This window comes from Tursiops truncatus, chromosome 15 (assembly GCF_011762595.2).
Source record: "Tursiops truncatus isolate mTurTru1 chromosome 15, mTurTru1.mat.Y, whole genome shotgun sequence".
Classification (NCBI taxonomy): Eukaryota; Metazoa; Chordata; class Mammalia; order Artiodactyla; family Delphinidae; genus Tursiops; species Tursiops truncatus.
This window is the reverse complement of record NC_047048.1, coordinates 38,862,577-38,889,064: the sequence shown is the minus strand read 5'-3', so window position 1 is coordinate 38,889,064 and position 26,488 is coordinate 38,862,577. Positions and strand designations below refer to the sequence as shown.

The window sequence follows — 26,488 nt, the reverse complement described above, 5'->3', positions numbered from 1 at the left end:
TAACACCAAGGGCATCAAAGTGGTCAAATGTAACAGACACGGAAGATAGGTATTGGGCAGAAAACATATGGCTTGTAGGGAAAGTAAATATTTAATTCTAAGTGAGAGAGCCTGGGCAAGAGGGCCACTTAGCATTATGGAAAATTAACCTGGGGACTTCCTAGGAGGCTGTTTTCTTAGGCACACAAGTTCTGATGAGTCTCCTGAAACAGGCAGGCCGACTCCCACGACTGGAGGCCAGACACATGTAGCGTGTTTCCTTTAAGAGCTGTAAATGACATGCATCTCCCACATGCCTAGCAACGCAGGGCAACTTTAATTTATAAAGAAAGTTCTGTAATTTCTACGTTGGATTATTTTGGCAAGGCTGGAACAGCTGCCGGTCTCCTAACCTTACACGGTCCAGGGTGCAGGCATTTTCCTGTTTGGCGGACAGCAGTTGCTTCCTGGCTCTTTGCAGGGCTTTGTTATATTCCATAGAACTTTGAAAGGATCACTGGATAGTATTTGGGGAGAATTTCTGAATTCTTGGCTTTACTAGTGGCCTCATCTTAGTACATTGTGTAGAGTAACGTCAAACCAGTTAACAGAGCCCAGAGTGATAGACAGCTACTTTCTTGTTGGTCAGACAGGAGGCCCCTAAGGTTGTGGCGGAAGTGATCAGCTATTTATAGTGATAGTGAATACCATCTGCTGGCTCCAGAGTTGGAATAGAAGACCATCTTAGACCCAAAGCTCTAATTCTGTGCCCTGGCCCTGGTTGAGGTGTGAGTGAACCAGGTGTGTTTCAGGCTGTCTTGAGACTGGTTCCCAGCTGGAGCCCTGCATGGATGGAACTTGGCTGGCATGTGAGGTTTGTTCAGGCCCGGTTGCTAAACAACTGAGCCACCTTTTAAAATTGGAGAAGTTGTTGTTGTTAAAATCTAGATTTGGGGGTTCTCTTGGGGAAAGTGGGAATTTCTGGGCACACCAGTTCTGCTTTCTCAGGTGGCAGCCGTGGACTGTGGTTGTCTTCCCCAGGCAGGGGCTGTGCTCTCCTCCCAGCCTTGCTCACAGTACGTGCTTGGGTGCCGGTGGTCCCCGAGGGACACTGTCTACTCCAGCGTCTGGGAGCAAAGAGGAGCTGGAGGGCGTCCGCATGTGACCTGCGTAGTCACCGGCGTCCCCCACTGGCTGCAGCTTGGGGCAGCGGGGGGAGCAGTGGTCTGGGTTCTAGTCCCCGGAGTAAGTGGTGTGACCTTGGATGTGACTGTTCTCGTCCCTTGGCTTCAGTTTCCTCCTCGTGTAACATGAAACCAGGCCAGTTGGCTCCATCTTTCAGGCCACACATCGTGCTTTATCCTTCACTCCATGCCTTCTCACACTTGTATCCTTTACGACGGCAAACATGTCAGCTCCGTCCACTCTCACCGCATCCCCTGGTGCCAGCCTGGTGCAGACCCCTCATCCCCCGGGTTATTTCACTAGGTCTGAAGTGGTCTGCCTGCTTTTGCCCTCACCCCTGCCTTCTGGTCTGTTCCCAGAGCAGATCGTGCCACCCTGTGTTCAGGACCCTCCTTGGCCAGAGTCTGTCCAGTGGCCTCCAAGGCCCCACTTTTCCCTCAGGCTTCACTGCTGCCACCCCCACCCCCTGCTCTGTTTCCCGGGCAGGCCCTTCTGCCGCAGGGCCTTTGCACATGCTCTTGCTCTCCCTGGGGAGCTTTTTCCCAGACGGCCATGTGGCTTGCTCCCCCACCATCCTCAGGTCTGTGCATTGTGACCTCCCTGACCACCCTACTTAAAGTGACAGGCCCGGTGACCCCAGTCCCACTTCTCTGCATGGCTTTGTTTTCATTATCACCACCTGATGTGTCACATATGTGACTGACTTTGTCATTTCTGACACTGGATTGTAAGCTCTCCCAGTGCAGGGTTGTGGCTGCCCTGTTTCCCCGAGGTGTCCCTAGTGTCTGGACAGTGGCACACAGTAGGTGCCCATCCTTGCCGAGCTAACAGGTGATTTTCTAGTGCCTGTGTTCTGTGAGTACATTATCATTTAGCCTCAAGTAGCCTGGATTCCTAGAGCATCAAATATAAACACAAAAAACATATTCCAAAGCCAAGTGACTTTGGGATTCCCCCCAGCCAGGCTCCAGTTGGGAGGCTGACCGTTACACTCATGGCAGTGCTGCCACATGTGGCCCATCCTGCTCCGCCAGCAGAAGCCAATGCTCTGAAGTGACCCTTGGCAGAAGGCTTGGGCGTTCGCTCTCTCCCAGGTGCCCTGCACCTGCAGGCCGGTTAGATTGGTCTCAGCGCTGCCTGTTCTCCGCTGTCCGTCACCCACGCGGGGGCCTCACCAGACCGGGCCCTTCCCAGGTGCCTGCGCTGGTTCCAGGAGGAGAATTCGCAGTGAGCATCCTTTATTTCCCAGCGGAGCTGATGAGCTAGATGGGTTTGCAGAGCAGCCGAGCGTATCAGTGACGACGCCCTCACCAGGAAACAAAACGTTATTTTTGGTTTGAACAGTGCACTGCCTCTGAAAAGAGGTGGGTTTTGTGTTTCGTGAGCAAGAGTGCTCCTTCGTGGTAGGAGGGGAAATTCTTTTCCGGTAGTTGGCATTCCATTCTCCCTTCTTTTAGTCAGACTTTGTTGGACTGAGAGGGCTGGATGAGGTGAACCTCCCGCCTCCCAGATGGCGTTTCCTCGAGGACCGGGCGTGGACGCTGGGCAGGTGTGGGATACTGGAGACAGGCGGGCTGGCTGATCGCAGCCCCTTCCAGGCCGAGCCCACATCCCTCGTTGTCTCCTCTCTGCCTGCCTTTGCTTTTAGGCAAAGAAATGGAAAAGTAGATCATAGATTCCTGGCCCCTCCTGACGGGAGGATCTGGCCTACGCATTTCACGCAGAACCGTGAGAGACCGGGTTCTGGCCCTCAGCCCAGGCAGTATGTTCTATTGGAACTTTTCATTCAGTGGTTAAAATGTACAACTCAGCTGTAGCAAAACGATTTCCTTTTTAATTAAGGCTCATCCTGCATAGGAATTAGATGCAACTTTATTTCTGTTGAACACGTTTTCATTTCTTGGTGAGTTCTAGATCATCGTAGTTGGGGAATTCCGTAGTAACTGCAGTGACTCGGGGAAGGGGTCAGTGCGCAAGAGTGAGTGGTGACGACACCGTCAACAGCGGCCTCGTTAGTGACATGTCGTTAGGGGCATGGACGGGGCTTTAGCCACGGCCGAGCTGGCCACTGCAGCCTGTGTTGTTGCCTCCAACCTCAGAGGGAAGCCCTGAGGTTTGTTCTGAACAGTCTGGTTTTGGAAGCCGCAGGGACAGTGAGGTCTGTGGGGCTTGGAGGTGGGAGGCGGTGCCCACTGTGACCTTGGTCTCCACTTCCCCTCTCTTGGGAGCTGCGTAGTGAGCGCATATGAGGGGCCTGGGGGTGGCAGGAGTGTATGTGCCGTGACAGACCCGCCTGGCATCAGAGATGCTCCTCCTTTGAGAGCTGTGTGGATTCATTTTCCTACCAAAGTTGGCATGTGTGTATATACATATTTTAACTCTTTACTAAAGTAGAACAAATATAGAAAAATGCACTGTCTCGTCTACAGCTCACGGAGCAGCGCCCCATGTGACCAGCCAAACAAGAAACATTGTCCCCCAGCAGCTCATTTCGTGCCCCTCGGGTTGCTGCCCGTGCCCGGGGGTAACCACACCCCTGACCTGTAGCTCACAGGTCCCTCGCGCCTGCGCGTGAACTCAGGGCAAGTGGACACACGGCCTGTGCTCATCGTGGCCTCCCATTCGACGTTATATGTGAGCATGAGGTCCATCCGTGGTCTTGGCCTATTGTAGTTCATCCCCCTATTGTACATACTCTGCACATCACTGTGCAGGGGCACTTGGATAGTTTCCACTTTCGGGCTTCTGTTTTGATGTACTCTAAATTACACGATACTGTAAAATGCAGTCTTGCCCCTGACTTTGGCGACCCTGTGTCCACTTTTCCACGGGGTCTGTTCCCAGGGGTGGGGCTGCAGCAACGGGAGGCATATGCTCAGCTGTGGACAACAGTGCGGACTCCCCAGAGCGCTGGTCCTCATTTGTACTCCCACCAGCAGCCTAGGATCTTGGAACATGACTTCAACAAGGAACCAGGGTGAAGTTGAGTTACCACTGCTACTGATAAGAAGCACCCCCTCGTGCTGCCCTCCCCATGTCCTGGAGATGGTTCATCAAAGAGGAGCCTTTGCATAGGGCTTGCGGAAAAGGGTCAGGTGTTACTGCCGGTGAGCAGATGCTGTCCAAGCAGAAAGGCAACCCCTCGCAGTACATGAGGGAGGGCTCACAGAGCTTTGATCTGCGGGGAGATTCTTCATCAGACCCCCCCACCTCACCCCGGTTCCAACAAGGTAGATGTAGTGACTGTTGGAGTGCTAAGTGGATTTCTTCAAAACAAAGGAGCCGGCCGTTGGGTACTAGAGGTCACTCCGCCTGAGCCTCTGCCCACCTGCCGGGACCCTGCGCAGAGCCCAGGGCCGGGAGGCAAGGGCACTGGGCAGGCTCCCCTCCTCCTGGGACAGATGTGCATCCAGGCTTGGATCTGGGAGTCACCCTACCCAACAGCCCTCCTGTCACATCGCAGGGATGACCTCTTTCCTTTTAAGAGCTTGCCTGGCTGGGGTTTGGTTTGGCCACGAGTGGCAGCAGTGCCAAATGTCAGTAGCTTGAAGAAGTAAGGGCGGGCTGTGTTCCGGTGACAGGGTGGACTGGTGGGCTGGACCAGTCTTCTCACTCGGGTGGGGCAAGTGCTACAGAACAGATGAAAACAACACCTGTGGAAAGCACTGAATGGCTTGGAAGATCCTGAGGAAGGTAGTGAGGAGACCAGAGTCTCAGTGCAAAGAATAACCCTGGATGGTGAGCACAGTCCTGAGGGCATTCGGTGAACTGGGCAAACTGTGAGTTCCGATGGCACCTCTGGGCGCAGGGGGCAGAGACCAAGGTGGGCAGGATGATGGAAGCTGTGCCCACCGAGGACTTCACCTCCAGGGTGAAGGTGAGTCAGAAGTAAGCCCATCCCCTCCTGAGATGTTGTCCTTCGTGCAGATCCTGTGACCTCAGTGGTAGGACATTTTCCAGCCAATTCTGATTCTTTGTAGAGAGTGCCCCACGGCCAGTCCACAAGCGAGCAGGTCTTTGAAGGACTGCGCCTTTATCCTCGGCTCAAGGCAAACGAGCATCCCTGGTTGAGAATAACCAAACACAGAACGCCAGGCGTTCAGTGAATGAGGACCAGCAGGAGCTCTGTGAAAACAGGGACAGTGAGTGGTTGACACAGTGTTTAAAAGCACTTCTTACTCTGCTTAAAGTAATAGACAAGGTGGAAAATACCTACAAAGAAAGGAAACTGTTAAGTGACCTAACACATTTGATAAAGGAATCAGGTGCAGTTTCTAGCCATGGGCAGCTCAACCACTATAGTTAAAAACCCAACAGATTGAAGTGTGTGATTGAACTGGAAGATAGAGCAGAATGTACAGGTTTCACTTTAGAACAAAATAGGACTTGTAAGTAACTTGTAAGACCAACTGAGAATCAGGGAGAAGAGGTGGTGTGCCAGAGCCCGTGTTGGACGAAATAATGACTGAGAATTGTACAGAATGGAGAAGACACCCATCCAAACAAGGGAAAAACACCCACATGTAGAAAGTGTAGTGATACAGCAACCAAAGGAAAAGATTCCAGAGTGAGGGTGAAATAAAGGTAACTTTTAAGGCAAAAACCGAGACCGTTAATTAGTGACATCTTGGCTAAAGGAAACTCTCCAGGATGTTCTTGGAAGGAAAATAGTGCCAAACGGAAAGAAGAATGAAGAAGGTGGGAACATTTGGGCAACTCTAAACAAATGTGAAATAATAATAATAATGTTGGGAGGGGCACTGGGAAAAGGATATGGTTAATAACACCTAAGTTAGGGGGGTGTTAGAATTAGCGGAGGGAGTAAAGTTTTGTTTAATTTTGAACTTTGTGAACCTCACATATTATTGTGTTTTAAAGGTTGTCACTAAAGAATAGAAACTGTATTCTGCAATAGTAGAGGGGAAGAAATGGAGTGATTTAAAAACAATCCAAAAAGAGATAAGAAAGGAGACAAAAAGAACTCCAGGACTGGTGGGGAAATAACACAAAATAAGATTATAGAGTTAAACTCAACTATATCAGCATTTAAAATGTAAATTGGGGACTTCCCTGGTGGCGCAGTGGTTAAGAATCCATGCTCCCAATGCAGGGGGCCCGGGTTCAATCCCTGGTCAGGGAACTAGATCCCACATACATGCTGCAACTAAGAGTTCGCAGGCCGCAACTAAGGATCCCACCTGCCGCAACTAAGACCCGGTGCAACCAAATAAATTAAAAAAAGAAAAAAAATTTTTTTTTAATTGTAAATTGACTAAATACTCCAGTTAAAACATAAAGATATCTTACTGGATTTTAAAAATCCAACTCTTGTTTACAAGAGATGGTGAAAATGAAAGAATATATAAAACAAAAATTGACAGAACTACAGGAAATGGTCAAATCTATAAGCATAGTAGAGAATTTTACAATATCCTCTCAGTAATTGACAGCTAAGCAGACAAAAAATCACTAAGGATTAGAACTTTGAACAAAATTAGGAATGTGATCTGTGACTCTATATAAATAAAACAAAACACTGTAGCCAGCTAATACCTATTTGACTTCAGAATTTTCAAAGATTGGCTGTATCCAGGGCCTTAAAGTCAATCTCAACAAATGAAAGGATTGAAATTATGTAGAGCAGGTAGTCCGACCAGAGGTCAGTTAAACTAGAAATATGAATAAAAAGATAAATAGAGAATCTCCATGTATGTGTATATTAAAATAAAACACTTCTAGCATGTATTTGTAGGTCAAAAAAAGAAGGAAAATAGAAAATATTTTGAAATGAATGATGAAGATACTACACATCAAAACTTGTAGGATGTAGCTAAAATATTTATAGGGAAATTGATAACTTTAAATACACATATTAAGAAAGAAAATGAAAATTAATGAGCTAAGTAAGCATCTGTCTCCAGAAGTAACAAAGTCAAAATAAACCACTCAGAAGGAAGTGACAATGAGAAGGGATTAACGAAACAGAAAACAAGTAAATATACAGTGGAGAAGTTCATTCTTACAAAAGATGAATAATGTTGACAAATATCAAGCAAAATTGGTCAAGAAAAAGGCACAAATAACATCAAGAGTGTAAAATGGGACTTCACTACAGATGTGGTGACGTTAAAAAGATGAGTGGTTATCATGAACAACTTGTGCTAATAAATAAAAGCAAAGCAATGTCATAGGTGTTTATTAACCACCAGAGGAGGGGGCTCTACCACACATTGTTTGTATAAGCCGCCTTTTTTCATCTCAACATGGTGATAATTTTGCAAGTTTTAACAACAGTGAATTTCTGGGAACATATAACTTAACAACACTAAGCTAAGAAGAGAACCAAGAACCTGATGAAGGGACACCTGCAGGAAAGTCTACAGCAAACATTGCACTGCATAGCAAGACGCCCAGAAGTTTTGCTTTGAGATCAGGAAGAACAGGCTGCCAGCTGACACGCCTTCTCTTGAGCACGGTGTTGGCCGTCCTGCCCTGTGCAGAAATTCAAGAGAAGTGAAGCGGAGGATAGAAAGATTGGGAAGAAAGTAGTAGAATTACTACTAGTAGAAAGTTAGTAGAATTAGGCAAGGTTGCTGTGGGTCGGGGGGGAAAACCCTACAGAAATCAATTACATGTCAGTATTACCAGCAACAAACAGAAAATGAAACTTAAGAGAGACCCCATCTGCAATAGTGTAAAAGCCGAAAAACCAAGAAGAAAATAACTCTTTCCCAAAGCGTGTGAGACCCCACAGTGTGTGTTCTCTTCCTCCGCCAGGATGCCTGTGCTTTTCTGTTTCAAGGTGGTTCTCATAACCCTGTGACTGTGTAAATGAGTGGCCCCTGCCTGATTGGTATTTAGTGGAGCCTACACAGACGCTTGGAGCGTGGATGTGCCCAGGTTTGATTGGACACGGTGGGGAGACCACTGATCCTGCTTCCTGGGAGCTTCGTGTCCACTGCAGGAAGAACTCTGCACATCTGAACTGCTCGTGGGCGATTTGAGGACTCAGGACTCCTGACCCCTACCTCAGGGGCGTGTAGTGAGCCCTGTAGGCTCCTCGTAAGTGCTCAGAAGATTTAGGTCCATTCAAGTACCTACTTTTCCAAAGACTGTTATATTGGAGAAACACAAAAGCATGTCAATGCTTTGTTTTTTTTCCTTAGCAAAGAAATTGAATCTGAAATGGCCGGTGAAAAAGCCAAGGCTGAGAATAGAATACATTTCTATTTTTAGTGTTTTATCTTTCTTTAAAATGAATAGCATTGTTTCTTTGAAGTAGGAAGTCAGTTATTTCCATCCTCTTAAAACATGAAATAAATTATTTCCGAATACTATATCTTTTAGTTACAAGATTTTCTCTTAGTTTTAGGTTAAAAAAAAAAAAAAGAAAAGAAAAAGAAAGAAGAATTAGAGGTCACACTTAAAATTTTAGATGAGATGACCTGAAAACTCTCTTCTCTATAAACATTTAGAAATGTTAGATGGAGCTAATAAGCGTTCTCTAAAAAGCATAGCTGAGTTTACAAGGTAGTAAAAGAGATTACCGAATGCCATAAGACAAGGGCGGGGACTGTCTGGGTCCAGAGGTGAGCTGCCCCTGCAGTGTGGGTGTCGCGTAGTCCTCCGAAGTCTGGGTCTTGGGTCATTGGTTTTTATGTCCAGGTGGGAGCTGGGTGTGGGGAGTGGGAACCCAACTCACACTCCAATGTAAAACCTGCACTGAAGGGACAGACTAGTGGCCAGGGGAGATGGCATGGGAGCTTATCTGTTTTGTCCTGAGGCGGGGAAGGCAGAGTCTCCTGGGAATATTTAACAGGAGCTGCTGCATCTAAAAATGTGTCCCTACCTGCCGCCTTCTCTGAAGGCTTCCTTGAAGCAAAGATAAAATAGCTCTTTAGAGACAAGCCTGAAATTCAGCCCAGACAGGGTTGCAACTTAATAAATTCCTGCCAGAGTCACTGTCAGAGGTATAAAAGTAGGTAGTGGAAAACATTAATGGGAAAAAATAACACCAGGGAAAAAACAAGGCGAACTTGAAAAAAAATAGAATAACTCAAAGGACTGATTATAGAACTGGTTAGATTCAGCTGAAGAGACAATTGGCAAAGTGGAGCGTATGTCCGAGTGGTAGCACAGAGAGATTGAGGTCTAGTTAGGACTTCTACCACAAAGAAACAGGAGCAAGGAAATCTCCAGAGAACTGAGTGGCCAAGGGCTTTCCAGAACTGGTGAAAAACATGAGAAAGCACAGTGAGCCTAAGATAATAAAAATAAATAACACGTCTAAAGGCATTGGTAAAGGCTTGGAACCCCAAAGATGGAGCTTAAAAGCGAGGAGGTATTTTTAAAAGTTATTACAAAGGAATGACAGCTCAACAACATGTTTTTCCATAGTAAGCACACACCCTGCCACGGCTGCCAACCAAAAAAGCCAGAAGACAGATAAGATAATGTCTTCAAAGTGGTGAGAGAAAATAACTGTCAGCACGGGACTGTGGACCCAGTTAATCCATTCATGCAGAGCGAGGGTGAAGGAAAGAAGTCCTTCCAGGGCTGTGAGGACTGCGGGTGTTTATCAAGAGGAGACTGTTGCTGAAGCAAGTAGTCGAGGACGTGCTTTGGGGAGACTCAAAAGAAGGCGTGAGGTGCACGAAGCAGTGGCCAGCAGCAGACTGGGAACCGTTTGGGTAATTTAACACGAGTGTCTGGAACTCCAAGCACCCGCAGGTCGCCCAAGTATGTGTGAGGGAGAAGTGGGTGGAGCACCAAGGCTCCTGGGAAGTGTCAGGTGTGTATGTTAGGAGAACGTAAGGGGAAAAGACATTTTAATTACAGTTTTTTTAAAATTTTTTATTTATCTATTTATTTATGGCTATGTTGGGCCTTCGTTTCTGTGCGAGGGCTCTCTCTAGTTGCGGCAAGTGGGGGCCACTCTTCATCGCGGTGCGTGGGCCTCTCACTGTTGTGGCCTCTCCTGTTGCAGAGCACAGGCTCCAGACGCGCAGGCTCAGTAGTTGGGGCTCACGGGCCTAGTTGCTCCGCGGCATGTGGGATCCTCCCAGACCAGGGCTCGAACCCGTGTCCCCTGCATTAGCAGGCAGATTCTCAACCACTGCGCCACCAGGGAAGCCCATTAATTACAGTTTTTTAAAAGAGCGCTTGCACACAGACACACACAAGAACAGAAGAGTAACTTTCAAACACAGAGGAAAAGATGTCCAGTGGAATGCAAATAAATAAATAAATAAAGGGGGAATAAGCAAAGAAAAAGTATTGTAAATAGGAGTAACAAAATAAGGGTATAAATGAGTCCAGATACGTAGGCAATCACAGTAGATGTTGGTGAACTAACCGTACCAGTTAAGAAAGCAAATTGCCATGCTGGTCTGACAATAAAATCCAGCTATATGCTGCTTTTAAGAGCTCCACTTAGAACATGTGAACCCAGAAAGGTTGCATGTGGAGAACAGAAAATGATTCTAGGCCAATATTAACCCCCCCAAAATTGGCATAACTTTTTTTTTTTAACTGGAGTATAATTGCCTTACAATGTTGTGTTAGTTTCTGCTGTACAACAAAGTGAATCAGCTATATATATATACATATATCCCCCCCATCCCATCCATCTAGGTCATCACAGAGCACCGAGCTGAGCTCCCTGTGCTATGCAGCAGGTTCCCACTAGCTGTCTATTTTACACATAGTAGTGTATTCAGACATACAATCAGAATGAAGTGGGAAAAAAAAGGATCATTATTAGGGATAAAGAGGATCACTTTAGGGGCTTCCCTGGTGACGCAATGGTTGAGAGTCCACCTGCCGATGCAGGGGACACGGGTTCGTGCCCCGGTCCGGGAAGATCCCACATGCCGCGGAGCAGCTAGGCCCGTGAGCCACGGCCGCTGAGCCTGCGCGTCCGGAGCCTGTGCTCCGCAACAGGAGAGGCCACAGCAGTGACAGGCCCACGTACCACCAAAAAAAAAAAAAAAAAAAAATCACTTTATAATAAAGGAAAAAATAGTAGGCACTTTATCAGAAAGATGTAACAATTCTGATCTTATATTCACCTAACAGATGCCCTCCAAATAAAGCACAAATCAACAGATTTCCAGGAGAAACTGATAAAGCCATGATCAGGGAGGTTCATGTCAAGAAGTTAGAACAGTATAAACCAATGGAAGTTGGAGGAAGGAATAATGAAAATTAATTATATAGATTGGATCACAAACCCAAAAGCTGGTTCTGGAATCATCATTGAAATTGAAATAGCAATTAAAAATCAGCTCTCTGCCAAAGGGAACCTTCATACACTGTTGGTGGGAATGTAAATTAGTGCAGCCACTGTGGAAAACAGAACAGTGTGGAGGTTCCTCAAAAAACTAAAAATAGAACTACAGTATGACCCAGCACTCCTACTCCTGAGTATATATCTGAAAAAAACAAAAACACTAATTCAGAAATATACATGCACCCCAGTGTTCATAGCAGCACTATTTATAATAGCCAAGACATGGAAACAACCTAAATGTCCATCAACAGATGAATGAATAAAAGATGTGATATATATATCGCATATATATTTATATATACGTATATGATGGAATACTACTCAGCCATAAAAAAAGAATGAAATTTTGCCGTTTGCGACAACATGGGTGAACCTAGAAGGTATTGTGCGACGTGAAATAAGTCAGACAGAGAAAGAAAAATACCGTATGATGTCACTTATATGTGGAATCTAAAAAATACAACAAACTAGTGAATATAACAAAAAAGAAGCAGATTCACAGTATAGAGAACAAACTAGTGGTTGCCAGTGGGGAGAGGGAAGCGAGGAGGGGCGAGAGAGGGGTAGGAGATTAAGAGGCACAACTATTAGATATAAAATAAGCTACAAGGGTCTATTGTACAACATGGGGAGTATAGCCAATATTTTATAATAACTATAAATGGAGTAGGTTTATACTTTAAAAACCTTTCAAAATTGTGAATCACTGTATTGTATACCTGTAACTTATATAATATACAGCAACTATACTTCAGTTAAAGAAAAATCAGCTCTCTACCCACTCTCCCCCCTCCAAGAACAGATCTCGAAAAACCAGATTCTGACAGTTTTACAGGCAAGTTCTTGTGAACCTACAAAGGATGGAGGAAAAGAGATTGTAGCTCATCTTACGGGACTGAAGTGACCTTGCTACCAAGACTGCGTAAGAACAGTCTGAGAATGAGCTCTGACTTGCCCCGCTTGACAGCACAGCCACCCGAATCCCACATAAAAATGTGAACAGACCAAATCTAGTGAGGGATTAGAAAAGAAAAGACCCACCGTCAAGAAGTGTTTACACCATCAGAACCACCTGTGAGTTAACATTAGAATATATTCTTTTAATTCAATCCAATTCAGATTAAATGTCAAGTGGTAAAGAGAAAGCATTTGCTAAAATACCCTATTAAAAAAGGAAAGGTAACTAGGAACATAAGATAGCTTAACCTGATCAAAGGTTTCTACCAAAAGCCTACAGTCAACACAGCATCTAACAGTGAAGGATCAGAAGTGGAGACCTGGCCGTGAGACCAGCGAGCCTGGAGCCGGCTCTGTGAGACGAGAGAGAAGCGATGGTGTGGATTAGAAAGCAAGAAATTACTCTTTTCACAGGTGATTTTTCTTGAAGAGGATCCACAAACTCCTGGATTTGATGAGAGTTTAGCTTAATATTTGGGTAAACGACACACACGCAAAAATGAATAACTTTGCTGGTTGTCTGTAGCTAGAAAAAGAAAAAGATATCTTTTTCTAGTACATTTAAAAATAGCAATAACCTTAACAACAACAAAAAAGATGTGTAAGACTTCTATAGAGAAGATCATAAAAGCTCCCTGCAAGTATAAAAGAACATTGAAATAAGTGGAGTGCTACACGCTCCATTCACCAACAGCTCCCATAGTATACAGCATTGGCTCTCCCCATGTTCACCTGTAAATTCAGTGTGTTTCAAATAAAAGTTCCAGTAGAATTTTTGGAAGGGATGCATAGACCAAAATGTAGTATTGACGCAGGGCGTAAATAACATTTAGGTGGAACAAAGTGTGAGTCCGGTGAGGAGGGATCCACGTGTACTGCAAACCAGATGGGACAGAGGAGGCTGTAAAAGTCGGGGGGTGGCGGGGATGGACCAGTCCGGAAGGGGCGCTGGGTAACTTAAGCCGTGGGGGAAGCTGACCCTGTTTCCTTTCCTATGCCAGAGTAGATCCCAGGTGATTAGAAACCCAGCTATGAAAAGTGTTCTGAAGTTTGTAGAAGGAAATAAACAGTGAAAGGACTTCTCTCCCAGTGGTTGGAACCTGGGTGGCTGAGAGTCAGGGGTGTAAGGGAGGTTTTCACTCGGTATCAACCCCTTTGTTCCTTTTGCGTTTTGACTCCTAGGAATGCGTTGCCTTTCTCCAACACAACTGAGTAATTATTTAGATTTAAAGGATAGCAACAGATTTTTCCTTAAAAAAAGGAAAAGGAAACAGGTTCTCTTTGACTCTGGGGTGGTAGCAATGAAACAAGAAAACACTGTGAAACAAAACAGTGAAACAATTTTTCAAACAAAATTGGTTGAAAAAGAAACCGCAGACTTGGATACAAATGGTTAATATCCAAATGTGTAAAGGGCACCTACAAATGAGGGAAAAAGACAACCCTTTAGAAAATGGGCCAAGGGTATGAGCAGACAACGTCGTGGAAGCAGCATGAAGGGCAGCTCACCATGGGAGGCACGTGGGGCCGCAGCCGGGTGTGAGTGCAGGAGGAGATGGTGCGGGCCGCAGAGGGCGGAGCTCGCGGCACTGCCCTGGGGGAGCAGCCCTGGGCCCTGCGGTGTGTCCTAGAGGATGAAATGCTGCCAGGTGATGCCCGCAGTGGTGTCTCACACAGCCCTCACCGTAGCGGTGCTGGACATGTGTAAGCACCCGCACGCGTGTGGAAGTGGTGGCGTTCTGAGTATTGGTTCTCTCTGGAGAGAAGGATGAGATACTACATATATGTATCTAAAGTAAATGGGGAAAGATGTTTGGATTTGCTAAACCTGGGTGGTAGGTAAATGGACGTTCATGATATTTTTCTTAATCTTCCGTATATTTGAAATATTTCATAATATTTACAAAAACAAGGAGACAGTGATCCTGATGCAGCCGCACCTGCTAGTGTCTCCATTTTATTGTCGTTGTGTTTTGGGTTGTGCCTTCCTGGTAAGTCACCTACCGCCCAGGAGATGGGGCTTGGGCTCAGTCGGGAGGCTTCGTCTCGCTCCCCTGCCGTGGCTTCTCCAAGTGCCCACAAGTGGCCCCCGAGGAGCAGCTGGAGAGTGATGAGACCCCGCCCCAGCGGTGCTGTTGAGGGCCCTTTTCGCAAAACGTCCCCAAATCCCCATTGCCAAGTTGGACTGAACTGGCCAGACTGGACAAGCCAGGTCGGGCCACACGAATCAGCAAATGTAGTCCGTGCCTGGGGCATCCACTTAACTTCTGTTCCCGAGTCCTTACTCCCAGGAGCAGAGGAAAGCCATTCTCTGAGGAGCCCCGAGGTGGCCCAGGGCATGTCAGCCGGCCAAGCCTGGGAGCGGTCCCCGAGCCTCGGGGGAGTCTTCTGCCCCCTGCCCTGGCAGGCCTTCACCTTTCTGCTTTGCACTCTAAGCGGACTGGCCATAGTAAATAAGAGTGCGCATTTCATAGAGGTTTCCGGGATTGACGGAGTGCAGGTTCTTTGTGGTCAGCCCACACAGGATGCAGTGGCACGGTTGGCCGGATTCTTTGCCCTCCTGGGCACGGCCCTTGGGGAAACCCTGCGGGAGATTCCCTCTGGGGGCCTTTTACCATGGTGGGGATTTCAGAAGCGAAGCGCCAGAAGGCCGACCTTGAAGGCTGACCTTGAGAGCGTCCTTGAGGCATCGCTGGCTTTGCTGTGCCTGTGAGCACCGGTGGTACTCCCGCCCCTCGAGCAGGAGCTGACTCTGCGGGGCAGCGGGAAGGCGGCTCCCACCTCGACTTCTTGGCTGTCCGTGATGATGGTGATGTGTCCTGAGCCTTCACTGTTTCACTGAGTTACCACAAATCTAGGGCTTTTCATCTTCCTGTGAAAGCGTCCTTTCAAAGAAACTCATACTCAGGAGTTAGTGGTGGGGATACAATTTCTTTCTGGAGCAGCGGTCCTGCAAAGCTGGGAAGACACATCTGTGATGGACTCAGATATCTGTCTGTCCACTGCGGAGGGAAGTGCTCTCCCAGCTGGCTTTTCTCCACTCTGCCCCTGACAGAGAATATATTTTTGTATCCCGTGTTTGCCTAACTTGAGAGTCAAAGCTGACTTTTCAACCGTGGCTTTTCTAACCAAACCACACATCTGCAGAGCCCACGGTGGGGGGCAGGCGCCCATCGTGGGGGTGGTGGCCCTGGGACTCCAGGGGACCCGACCTCCAGGGCTTGTTGGGGACGCCACCCGGGGCTTACGGACCCTCAGCCAGGGTGACCCGGGCCCCTGGCGTGGTGCTGCCTCTGGAGAAGGGGTGTTTCAAAGGAGTTTTGTATCCATTCTTTTTCAGATTCTTTTTCCATGTAGGTCATTACAGAGCATTGAGTAGAGTTCCCTGTGCTGTACAGAAGGTCAAAGGGTTTTTGTCATCTGAATAGGATGGATATAGTGATTATGGTGTTGCTTTGTACCTGAAACGTGTCCACGTTGGCGAAGTTCTGAGGGGTGCTTGTGAGGACCCGGAGTTTCAGTTGGTGGACGCCCTCCAAGCAGCGGGGTTAGAACGGGGCCTGGAACGTTCCAGCTTCTTGTCCCTGTCCTCCCACCCACGGGACCCCCCTCCAGGCCTTTTGCACACTTGGCTGCGAGGATCCCGAAGGGCTCGTGTGGGGTGACCTCTCCTGACTGTCATGTGTGAGGGGCCCTGGCTGTGTATCTCGCTGCCAGAACCCATGGCCCGGGGTCAGAACCCGCTGCCCCAGGAGTCCACCTCGGGCCTGAGGAGTGGAATGTGGAGCTTGACCTGGAGCTGCAGGCCCGGCGACAGTCTGGGTGAAGTAAGTGTCACAGCCGCAGCTGAGGGACTTACCACCGTGGAGAGCAGAGCGCGTTCCACCCTCTTCCCGCAAGGGTTCTGTAGAAAGACGGAGAAACTGTGCTCTGGGGACCCGGGGGCCGTTCAGCTCTCCCCCTTGCTGCCTTCCTCCCCCACCTCACCATTGCGTTCCCTTCTCAGGTCCACTGCTTGTCCTCCTGGGGGAGCTGTTTCTCACTCCCCAGTTCAGGGGACTGGAATATGATTGTAGTAGCATCAATATTAGTTGATAAAAGTTGAATGTATCCAAGAAATGAGCCTGTTGGAGTTTCTCACTGAAGTCAGATTTAGCCCGGCTGACAGCTGATGGGTGTGGACCTGGCCACCTCTGACCCTATGGACTTTGGTCCCCAGCCAGCAAGAAGGGATGGTTCATCCTCTTGATTGGGAGTTTGTCATCAGGCAAAGGGTCCCCTCCCCAGGGCGAGGAGTGGACCTGGTGACACTGTCCTCCTCCCTCTTTGCAGCCTCTGGATGTGAAATTCCAAACCTGGAGTCTTACTTGGTCGGCTTCCCAAGACTGGTATTTCCTGTTTCCTAATGTGCAAGTTTGCAGGTTGCATAGCTCTTCGGAGCTGTCACTGGCTAAAGGCCATTTTTCCTCACCAACTTTTGATCACCTTTCCGGATTGTAATGCATGGGTTCTCATCTTTGGCCCTGGGTAGCTGTGTTTATCAGCACTGGAGGAAATGGAGGCAGCAGAGTCAGATGGCTCGCAAGGGCCTGCTGGCCTGGACGCTGTGGCTGAGAGCCGGCAGCCGTGTTTGGTTTGACTCACATGGTATTTTTAAAATCAGTCAGCTTCACGTTAAGCAAAAAAAAATTTTCTGTCCTAATGTGAGAAAGCGAAAGATCTCTCAACACGGTGCCCGCATGTCTACAGTAATCAGCTGTGGCTGGGCGTCACCTGGCCCTAATGTAGTGGGGCAGTTTGCCACAGTCCTCACTACTCCCAGTTGTCTCACACCTGGCCGGTGCTTGTGTTCATGTGCATCTTTGACCCCTGCCGTGAGGAACATCGTGAACTGGGAGCATGGCATCTGAGTCTCCTGGGTGTTATGTGCCCTGATTATAGAGCTCCTCGCTGCTGTCTCTCCATGGCTTCGTATGTCCCGGCACTAATGGAATATCTTACGTAAGAGTTGCTCACTTCTGAAGGGGGCGGGGAGAATGGGTGACATCGGAGATGGCCTGAGTTTGTTTCTTCCTTCACTTTATCAGTCTGAAGAATTAGTGAAACCGTAAGTCAGGTGTTAGGGGTGGGGTTGGTGCTTGTTGAATACCTCAGTTTCTACAAAAAATAATTGACATGTATGTATTTGGCAGGTGAAAGGAAAGCAAGCCAGGATGGATATTTACGACACCCAGACCTTGGGGGTTGTGGTCTTTGGTGGATTCATGGTTGTTTCCGCCATCGGCATCTTCCTGGTGTCGACGTTCTCCATGAAGGAGACGTCGTATGAAGAAGCTCTAGCCAACCAGCGCAGGGAGATGGCGAAAACTCACCACCAGAAAGTGGAGAAGAAAAAGAAGGAGAAAACAGTGGAGAAGAAAGGAAAGACCAAGAAAAAGGACGAGAAACCCAACGGGAAGATACCTGACCATGAGCCAGGCCCCAACGTGACCATCCTCCCCAAGGACGCAGTGCGGGCGCCTGCAGTGGCAGTGGCTCCAACCCCCGTCCAGTCCCCCGTGGTCATTCCCCCTGTAGCCACGGTACCAGCCATGCCCCAGGAGAAGCCGGCTTCTTCCCCTAAGGACAAAAAGAAGAAGGAGAAAAAAGTGGCAAAGGTGGAACCAGCAGTCAGTTCTGTAGTAAATTCCATCCAGGTTCTTGCCTCAAAGGCTGCCATTTTGGAAGCCGCTCCCAAGGAGGTCCCTATGGTGGTTGTGTCCCCAGTGGGTGCCAAGGGCAGTGCCTCTGCCACCAGTGCTATGCAGGGCAAGAAGGCAGAGGGGGCCCAGAACCAGGGCAAGAAGGGAGAGGGGGCCCCCAACCAGGGCAGGAAGGCAGAGGGGGCCCAGAACCAGGGCAGGAAGGCAGAGGGGGCCCAGAACCAGGGCAAGAAGGGAGAGGGGACCCAGAACCAGGGCAAGAAGACAGAGGGGGCCCCCACCCAGGGCAAGAAGACAGAGGGGGCCCCCAACCAGGGCAAGAAGACAGAGGGGGCCCCCAACCAGGGCAAGAAGACAGAGGGGGCCCCCAACCAGGGCAAGAAGATAGAGGGGGCCCCCAACCAGGGCAAGAAGACAGAGGGGACCCCCAACCAGGGCAGGAAGACAGAGGGGGCCCAGAACCAGGGCAAGAAGACAGAGGGGGCCCAGAGCCAGGGCAAGAAGACAGAGGGGGCCCAGAACCAGGGCAAGAAGGGAGAGGGGGCCCCCAACCAGGGCAAGAAGGGAGAGGGGGCCCCCAACCAGGGCAAGAAGACAGAGGAGGCCCCCAACCAGGGCAGGAAGGCAGAGGGGGCCCAGAACCAGGGCAAGAAGACAGAGGGGGCCCCCAACCAGGGCAAGAAGACAGAGGGGGCCCCCAACCAGGGCAAGAAGGGAGAGGGGGCCCCCAACCAGGGCAAGAAGGGAGAGGGGGCCCCCAACCAGGGCAAGAAGGCAGAGGGGACCCCCAACCAGGGCAAGAAGACAGAGGGGGCCCCCAACCAGGGCAAGAAGGCAGAGGGAGCCCCCAACCAAGGCAAGAAGACAGAGGGGACCCAGAACCAGGGCAAGAAGACAGAGGGGACCCCCAACCAGGGCAAGAAGACAGAGGGGGCCCCCAACCAGGGCAAGAAGACAGAGGGGGCCCAGAACCAGGGCAAGAAGACAGAGGGGGCCCCCAACCAGGGCAAGAAGACAGAGGGGGCCCCCAACCAGGGCAAGAAGACAGAGGGGCCCCAGAACCAGGGCAAGAAGGGAGAGGGGGCCCAGAACCAGGGCAAGAAGACAGAGGGGGCCCCCAACCAGGGCAAGAAGACAGAGGGGCCCCAGAACCAGGGCAAGAAGGGAGAGGGGGCCCAGAACCAGGGGAAGAAGGCAGAGGGAACCCCCAACCAGGGCAGGAAAGCAGAGGGGGGCCAGAATCAGGGCAAAAAGGCAGATTCGGTTGCTAATCAGGGCACAAAGGCGGAGGGTGTTGCAAACCAGGGGAAAAAAGCAGAAGGGGGGGCCCCCAATCAAGGCAAAAAGGCAGAGGGAACCTTGAACCAGGGCAGAAAGTCAGAAGGGTCCCCCAACCAGGGCAAAAAGGTGGATGCATCTGCCAACCAGGGTAAAAAGGCAGAGTCAGCTCCTATGCAGGGCAAAAATGCAGATATGGTCCAGAGCCAGGAGGCACAAAAGCAAGAAGCTCCTGTGAAGAAGAAGTCTGGGTCTAAGAAGAAAGGTGAGCCTGGTGAGTAGCTTTGATTTCTTTATGACTTTGGAGGGAAAAGCAGTCTTTAAGTGGCTTATGGATTCCCTTTGGGGAAGCCATCTGTATCAGTCAGCTATCGCCACATGGCTGCATAACAAACATCCCAGAATTCAGGGTCTCACAGTGTCAGTCGTTTATTCCTGCTCATGTTTCTGTTGACTTGGCTGGAGGTTGACTGGTTGGGGTTATCTCGGCTGGTGGCTCTGCTTCATGCTGCAGTTTAACTGGTTCAGCTCCTGCTGCAGGTTGAACATAGGTCTCTTCTATGTGCTACTTCTGGGGCCCTGGCCGAGGCATCAGTGACTCTCGAGGGCAGAGGCCCTCCCATGGTTTTGGCAGAGCTGTGAAAGGGCACTGCTCAAACCAGCATCCTGTTGGCTAGAGCAGGCCATGAGACTGAGCCTGAGTCAAGGGGCAGGAAGTCTACTGTCCCCAGTGGGAGGGACTGCGGAGTGACCTGGGAAAAGGTGTGAGTTGAGGAGGGGTGAGGAATTAGGAGCAGTGACTCCATCCACCACCCAGTCTAGGACAGTTCCGTGTCTTGCAGTCTTTCTCAAACGTCTGGCTGCGTTCTGTCAGCCTGTTCTGCGTTCTTACCTCACCTGGTGCTTTAGCATAGCTTTGTTCTTTTCTAGATGTTTGTTGCATGAGTAGCAGTAGGATGACGTTTCTGAGAAACAATGGCATCCACACCCCTGCCTCCCAGTTTTCCCTCTTCGCTACCCCCCACCCCCGTTATGTAATGGAGCATTAATAGCACATTAAAATAGACATTATGTATCAGATACATATATTAGATAATGTAGAACATGAATGTCCGTTATCTTTTTAGTATGGATTACTGTAGAAATTGGGCCCGCGAGTTCCTGTTTCATATTCATCACTCACTTGATACAGTAGTCTGATGTTTTCTTCCTCCCTCCCTCCCTTTCTCTCTCTCTCTCTTCTTCTCTTTCTCTCTAGATTTCTTTCTTTCTTAGATTAGCCATTAGTTGATTTGGAAAATTAATTGCATTTGTCTTGGTGAGGTACATTAGGGGCTTTGAAACGTTTGGACCTGTGCCAGGTAGGCAGGGCCCTACGTTTTTTCCCTCTGTGAAGTTGTATCTGCTTTGCTGTTTCCTCCGCCCCAACTTCTGGGGGGACATTTACTCAGGCAACACTCGTCCCATGTGAGGGTCAGGGACTGGCCCACCTTGCCCCACAGGCCATGTCAGCCTCTCAGGCCCTTTGAAAACCCAGGCGCTCAGCCTCAACCCTGACTCCGTGGCGGAGGGAGAGCACGCTGCCCTCTCTTCACGGTGATGCTCCACTTGACCCTGGGAGGAGGGCATTCGAGGCAGAAGACGGGGATGCAGGTGAGAGCTGCCTGTTCTCTGGCTTCTCGCGCATCAGGTGTGTTCAGACTAGACCTTCCTGTGGTCATCGTTACTGTGTAGGGCTTTGGCCATTGAAGTAAGGTATGAAACAGAAACATGATAATATTAGAAAGGAAGGCAAAATTGTCCTAATTTGCAGGTAATAAAGAACCTTGTTGGGAGGAAGACCTAACTTAACGACCTGTGTGAACCCACAGAGCAGCTCGCCTGAGGTGGTATAAGAGGAAATTTGAACAGAAAAAATACCATGATTCAGGATAAGAAAGATTAAATATTGCAGATAAAATGATAGTCACTCCCAAGTTAACTTAGTAGTTTATTATTCTTCCTGCCAAAATTTCAGTGGGCTTAAAAGTCCCCCCTGGAGGGAAGAATAAGTAAGAATACTGAATAGCCTTTTAAGTGGCTATTGGAAGGCCGGTTCTGTCTGATGTGTGAACACAGTCCCAAACTATTGTAATTACAGTAGGGTGCTGGAGTGAGGCCAGCAGGTCAGGGAAGAGAGTGGTCCTAACTAGACTGTATCTCACCTGCGCTTCAGGGCGGGGAGGGGACAGGTCAAGGCAGTGATCCTAGGCAGGATGTTTAAGGTTTGGAAGGGTCTGCTTAGTCCCTGTGAAAATGTCAGGTGTGTATCATATTGGAGTTAACGTAAAAAGAAATCAAACCCTGGAAAATAGGAAAGATGGCCGAAATTAGTACTGATCAACTCGTGGCAGGAGGCCGTGACTCCGAGGTTGCAGGGAGAAAATCACAAAGGGTGGGGCGCTGGGCCACACGGCCAGCCACGTAGCACACGGACAGGCCGCAGAGAGAGCGCAGCCACACCGGTGGCCTGCGGGTGATGTGACACTTGAGCGGTGAATTGCTTGTCTTCAACTCTGAAGAGTTGGAAATGTGGGGGATGTGCTTGCGGTTTTTCATTTTCCTGGACGTGCCCCGTGTGCTTTCCCCCATTTTCCCACGGTTGGTGGACCCTCGAAGTGGATGCAGGCCCCTGTCCGCCGCTGCCCTCCCACCCCACCCCCACCGTCTCCGTGGAGATCCCCCCAGGGCAGGGCTTCTCAGGCTTTGACGTGCAGGGTCTTGTTAAGATAAAGACTCAGTGGTTCCCAGTGAGGCCCGAGGTGCTGCATGTCTAAGCGGCTCCCGGAGATGCCGGTGCTGTTGCAGTGATGGTCAGGGCCCCGAGTCTCCTGAGGGTGGGGGCAGGAAAGGGAGGTGGGCTCTTTCTGTAAGGGCTTGGCTTCGAGCAGCCTTGCAGCTGCGCCTGTGAAGGACCGCTTCCCAAGGGCAGAGTGAACCTGTCGCTCTGACTGCCCCGCATTCCCCGCTGAGCCATGTCCGCCACAGCCATGGTGGTTGAGGGTGCGAGGACGGGTGTGGACGGGTGGCTCGGCCTTTCCCGTGGCTCATGGAACCGGCCCCCACTGCCCTTGCAGTCACAGCTTGTTTGTGGAGCTTGGGGTCCCGTTCATCTGACTCACATCGAGCTTTTGGCCCCTGTGGCCGCACTGCCCAGTGAGAAGCAGGCCGCGTTCCCTTCACTTAGTTACACCTCGTGTTCCGTGCTCCTCCCTTGACCCCCGGCTGCCTGCCCTTGACCTCCTTGCCTGCCAGCCAGGACTCAGTCGGTTTGGGGGCTGCACACTCCATTTCTTCAGGGCCACGGGTATACCCTCGAGGGAACTGTGGACAGATCCCCACTGGCTGGCTGGCCCTGGGCATCCAGAAGCTCAGGGGCCTGGAGGTGTGAATGCCTTGGGGGGTGAGGTGTCCTGATGACCATGCCGCGGGGATGAGGGAGATGGCTGGGGGGGGTCTGTGTCGCTGGTGCGGAGCAGGCCGGGGAGGGAGCTTGGGGGAGGGGACCCGGGCTCGGGCAGGGGAGGGTCCAGGGCCACGAGGTTTAACCGTTGGCACCAGAGAGCTAGGTTCTGGGGCTGCGCTGACCAGTACGGGAGCTGCTGGTCACGTGGGGCCAGTTAACATTCAAATCAATCAAAAGGTCAGAGTGAAAACCGCACTCAAGGTCTCAGTAGTTCCACAGGGCCAGTGGCTACCTGTTTGGACAGTGCAGATGAAGACCATCTCCATCAGCACAGAAGGTTCTACTGGACAAAGCTTTTCTAAACAAGAGCCATCGGGAATGAGGGGGCCTCTTGGGTCACCTTGCAGGAGGCCCCGTGAAAATGGACTTGTCTTTGCAGCCCTGTGGTGGCGTCAGGAGTTCCTCCGTCTTTGTTCTGTCTGTGTCCTGAGTGGGGTGGCAGTGAGCTCCCCGTCGCCCCGCATCACGGAAACCGTGAGAGAGCTCCCAGAGCCTGTGGCTAGCCCACACACGTGGCATGTCAGCAGCAAGAGCAGCCCTGGAGCTGGGGTGGCTCCCGCAGTTGTCCTGACACCCGGTTGTCCCAGCAGGGCCTCCGCTGACAGGAGCCCCAGAGGAGAGCGGGCACAGGACACGCTTCCGCAGGCCCGAGTTGGAGCTATTCCGGAACTTCTGATCTGATCTTCCTACAGGAGCAAATTGAGGCTGTGTGACAGGTCTGACCAGACTTGACATGGACACCCACCTTCCTAATCCTTTCTTAAATTTATTGTGTAAATGCGTGCTTCCAGCAAACAAAATTCATACAGTATGGAAGCGTGGAAGGTAAGAATTGAGAGTCTTCCTCTCCACTCCATCGCAGCCACCGCCGACCTCCCGGGGGGCCCCCGGCGATGCCCCGCTCATCACACGGCACACGCAGCGGGCCTGCGTTGCAGAGACGGACTTGCCTCCTTTATTCCTCAGTACACCCTGGGGCTGCCGCTTTCAGCTGCATTGTAGCCCACGGCGTGACCATAACGTCATTTACTTAAATGCCACGAAGCAGTGTGCCATTCTTTTGCTGCTGAAATTAATGCTACAGTGGCGTACATGTATCACTGGGTGAGTATCTCTATAACGTAAATTCCTAGATAGGTAACTGCTAAGTCCAAAGGCGGGTGCTTTTTTAATTTAGGAAGACAAGCTCTATCTGCCTTACCCTCTGGAGGCCTGGTGCAGCGGACGGTTCCCGCGGTGATGGGCCCACGTGAGCGCCCCCCCAACCTGACCTCGGTGCTCACGTGGCCCCGTGGAGATGGGGGCGATTTCAGGGCCGTCAGGAGCCCAGGTATGGACTACGGGAAAACACTTGGTTTTGAAACAGAAGCACGGATTCTTTTCCCAGTGTCTGGAGAAGAGGGGATTCACGGAATCATAACGAAGTGGAAACTTCCAGAACGGAAGCTTCTGAGTCGGCTGCACCGTCCAGGCCTCTGCTGGTTTGTTCTCCGAGGGCCACCGCGGCGAGTATTCATGTTCATAAGGAAAGCACGCTTCTTGCCCAGGAAGCAAGCGGACATGGGGGTGGTTTGGGACCTTCTCGGCAGGGCCGTTCCTCAGCTCCTGGAAGGGAGTCCACGCAAACACAGTGCGGGCCAGGCCTGGGGAACTGGATGCCCAGACTTGGGCCGGACAGGAGGCACCTTCTGGAAACTGAGTTGGGCCCAAGCCCTGGGACTCATGCTGCCACGGGGGCTTGGTTTGCGGGCATCACTGCCGAGCAAGGCTGAGGCCGGGGGGCCCTCCTCTTGGACTCTGTGCCCAGCATCATGCCAGACCCTGGCCCTTAACACGGACGCGTGCCATCTACCAGGGGCCAGAGGCCATCACGTCAGGGCCCAGCCAGCCTCCAGGAGGTGGAGGTACCTACCCTCAGACCGGCCCGCACGATCCCACGACGGCTGAGTCCGATGCGCTCACAGGTCCACGGGGCAGAAGAGCCATCTTTGCGGGGAGGACTGTAGGTGAATTTTATTTTCTTCCCTTCACCCTTCTGCATTTTCCAGTTTTTCTGTCACACGTATTCTTGTTAATGGAAGAGAAACCAAAACTCCATTCTTTGTCTGTGAGTTGGAGAAACAGGCCCTCCTCGTACCAAAGTGGAGGTCCCACCCCTTCGGGCGCCAGGAGGGAGCCCAGCCCTGACCTCAGGGCCCTGACCTCAGGGCCCTGAGCATCCTCTGAGCCGCAGAGAGAACTGCTCCTTCGGGGGCGCAGGTTGAGGAAGGGAAGTGGCCAGTGCTTCTTGGGCTGCCCCAGCCCCTGGGCACCCAGCAGATGGTGGTGACTGAGGTCAGGTGAGAGAGAAAGGTAGTTCCTGCACCCGGGACCTGGCGGCATCCTAGGGGTGTCAGCTCCGTGCTGTGAGAGGCCTCCTGCCGCTGCTGGACCCCGGGAGATGCAGGAATAGGGTCGTGTCCTGTAATGTAACAGGACAGGGGCCAGACCCACCAGGAGACCTTCAGTCGGGGTGTCTGTGGCCCACAGGGCCTCATCTTGAGCCGTGTGACTGGACAGTAGCTGTACCCCTGCCTCCTGCTGTCCCCACCCCCCGTGGGCTGCTGTGCCTGAGGCCGGGGTCCCGGGGAACCGGCCCCACTGTGCTCCAGCCTGGTGTGTGGGGAGGGGCTCTTTCTGTGCATTTATCCCCCAACTTCCTTTAAGGTGGGTTTGTATTTTTACCTGTTTTAGGACAGCAGAAACCAAAGCTCAGCTCTGTTTCAGGACTTCCCAGAAGGGAGAGTTGGGACCCCGGGCCTGGGTCTCCGCCTGCCCCCGCCCAGGCTCAACCACCAGCAGCTGCCCCTCCTGCACAGGCCGAGGCACAGAGGTGGGGTGTGGAGATTACGTTTGAGCCTCTCTTTTGAACTTAACTCAGTTTCTCGGGGTCTGAAGCTCTGAAGAAAACTGCAGAGCTCCTGAGATTTTTTTCACTTTCTGTGTAAGTTCTTCAAACTCAACTTTTCCCTTTCTTCTTTTTGAAAGAACAAAACATCCCCTGGGGAAGCGAGTCTGGTGTCACGTCTCAGAGAACCTGCTGGAAGATGTTCTTCCAGGGCTCTCCGTTCACTCCTCTTAAACGGGGTGGCACTGTGGCTCCCGTCACTGCCAGGGCAGGAGGCTGAGGTTGTACGTCCCCCGTCCTTCCTGCAGGCAGTAGGTCAGACCTCCTGGTCCCCTCAGGCCCGAGGAAGGAGCTTGTGCAAAGGCCCTCCAGGGGTTGTATTTCTTTAAGAAATACTGTGATGTGTTTTAGTTCTTTTTTCAGATTTAAAATTGATTTTGTTAAAATTTGGGGGGAAAAGCAAAAGTATAAAGAGAAAAATACAGTCATTCAATTTATAGGATTTTTTAAAAACTCCATTAGATGTCATTATGTGTCCAATCTCCCAGCTTGTCAAGAGATTACTTTTTTCTCCAGCCAAATGAAAAGGCCTGATTCAAAGGCCCCAGGTAGGGTTGCTCTTGACATTATTTGTCCTTTGCTCCAGTGCACTTAAAACGCCATTGCCAGGGTCCAGTGCAGCCGCTGGTCTGAGGCCTGCACCC

The 26,488-nt window shown here is 50.5% G+C and overlaps 1 protein-coding gene across 4 annotated transcripts in view; it reads left to right on the top strand.

Moving 5' to 3' along the window:
• RRBP1 (ribosome binding protein 1) overlaps window positions 1-26,488 on the top strand; it is a 58,942-nt gene that overhangs the window by 3,421 nt on the left and 29,033 nt on the right. For 3 of the 4 annotated variants that reach the window (XM_073792584.1, XM_073792583.1, XM_033840151.2), the window contains exon 2: window positions 17,605-19,666. In XM_073792584.1, the coding sequence (XP_073648685.1) occupies window positions 17,626-19,666 (2,041 nt within the window). In that variant the 5' untranslated portion in view covers window positions 17,605-17,625. The remainder of the gene's footprint in view (window positions 1-17,604; window positions 19,667-26,488) is intronic. The other variant, XM_073792582.1, reaches the window with a different exon arrangement.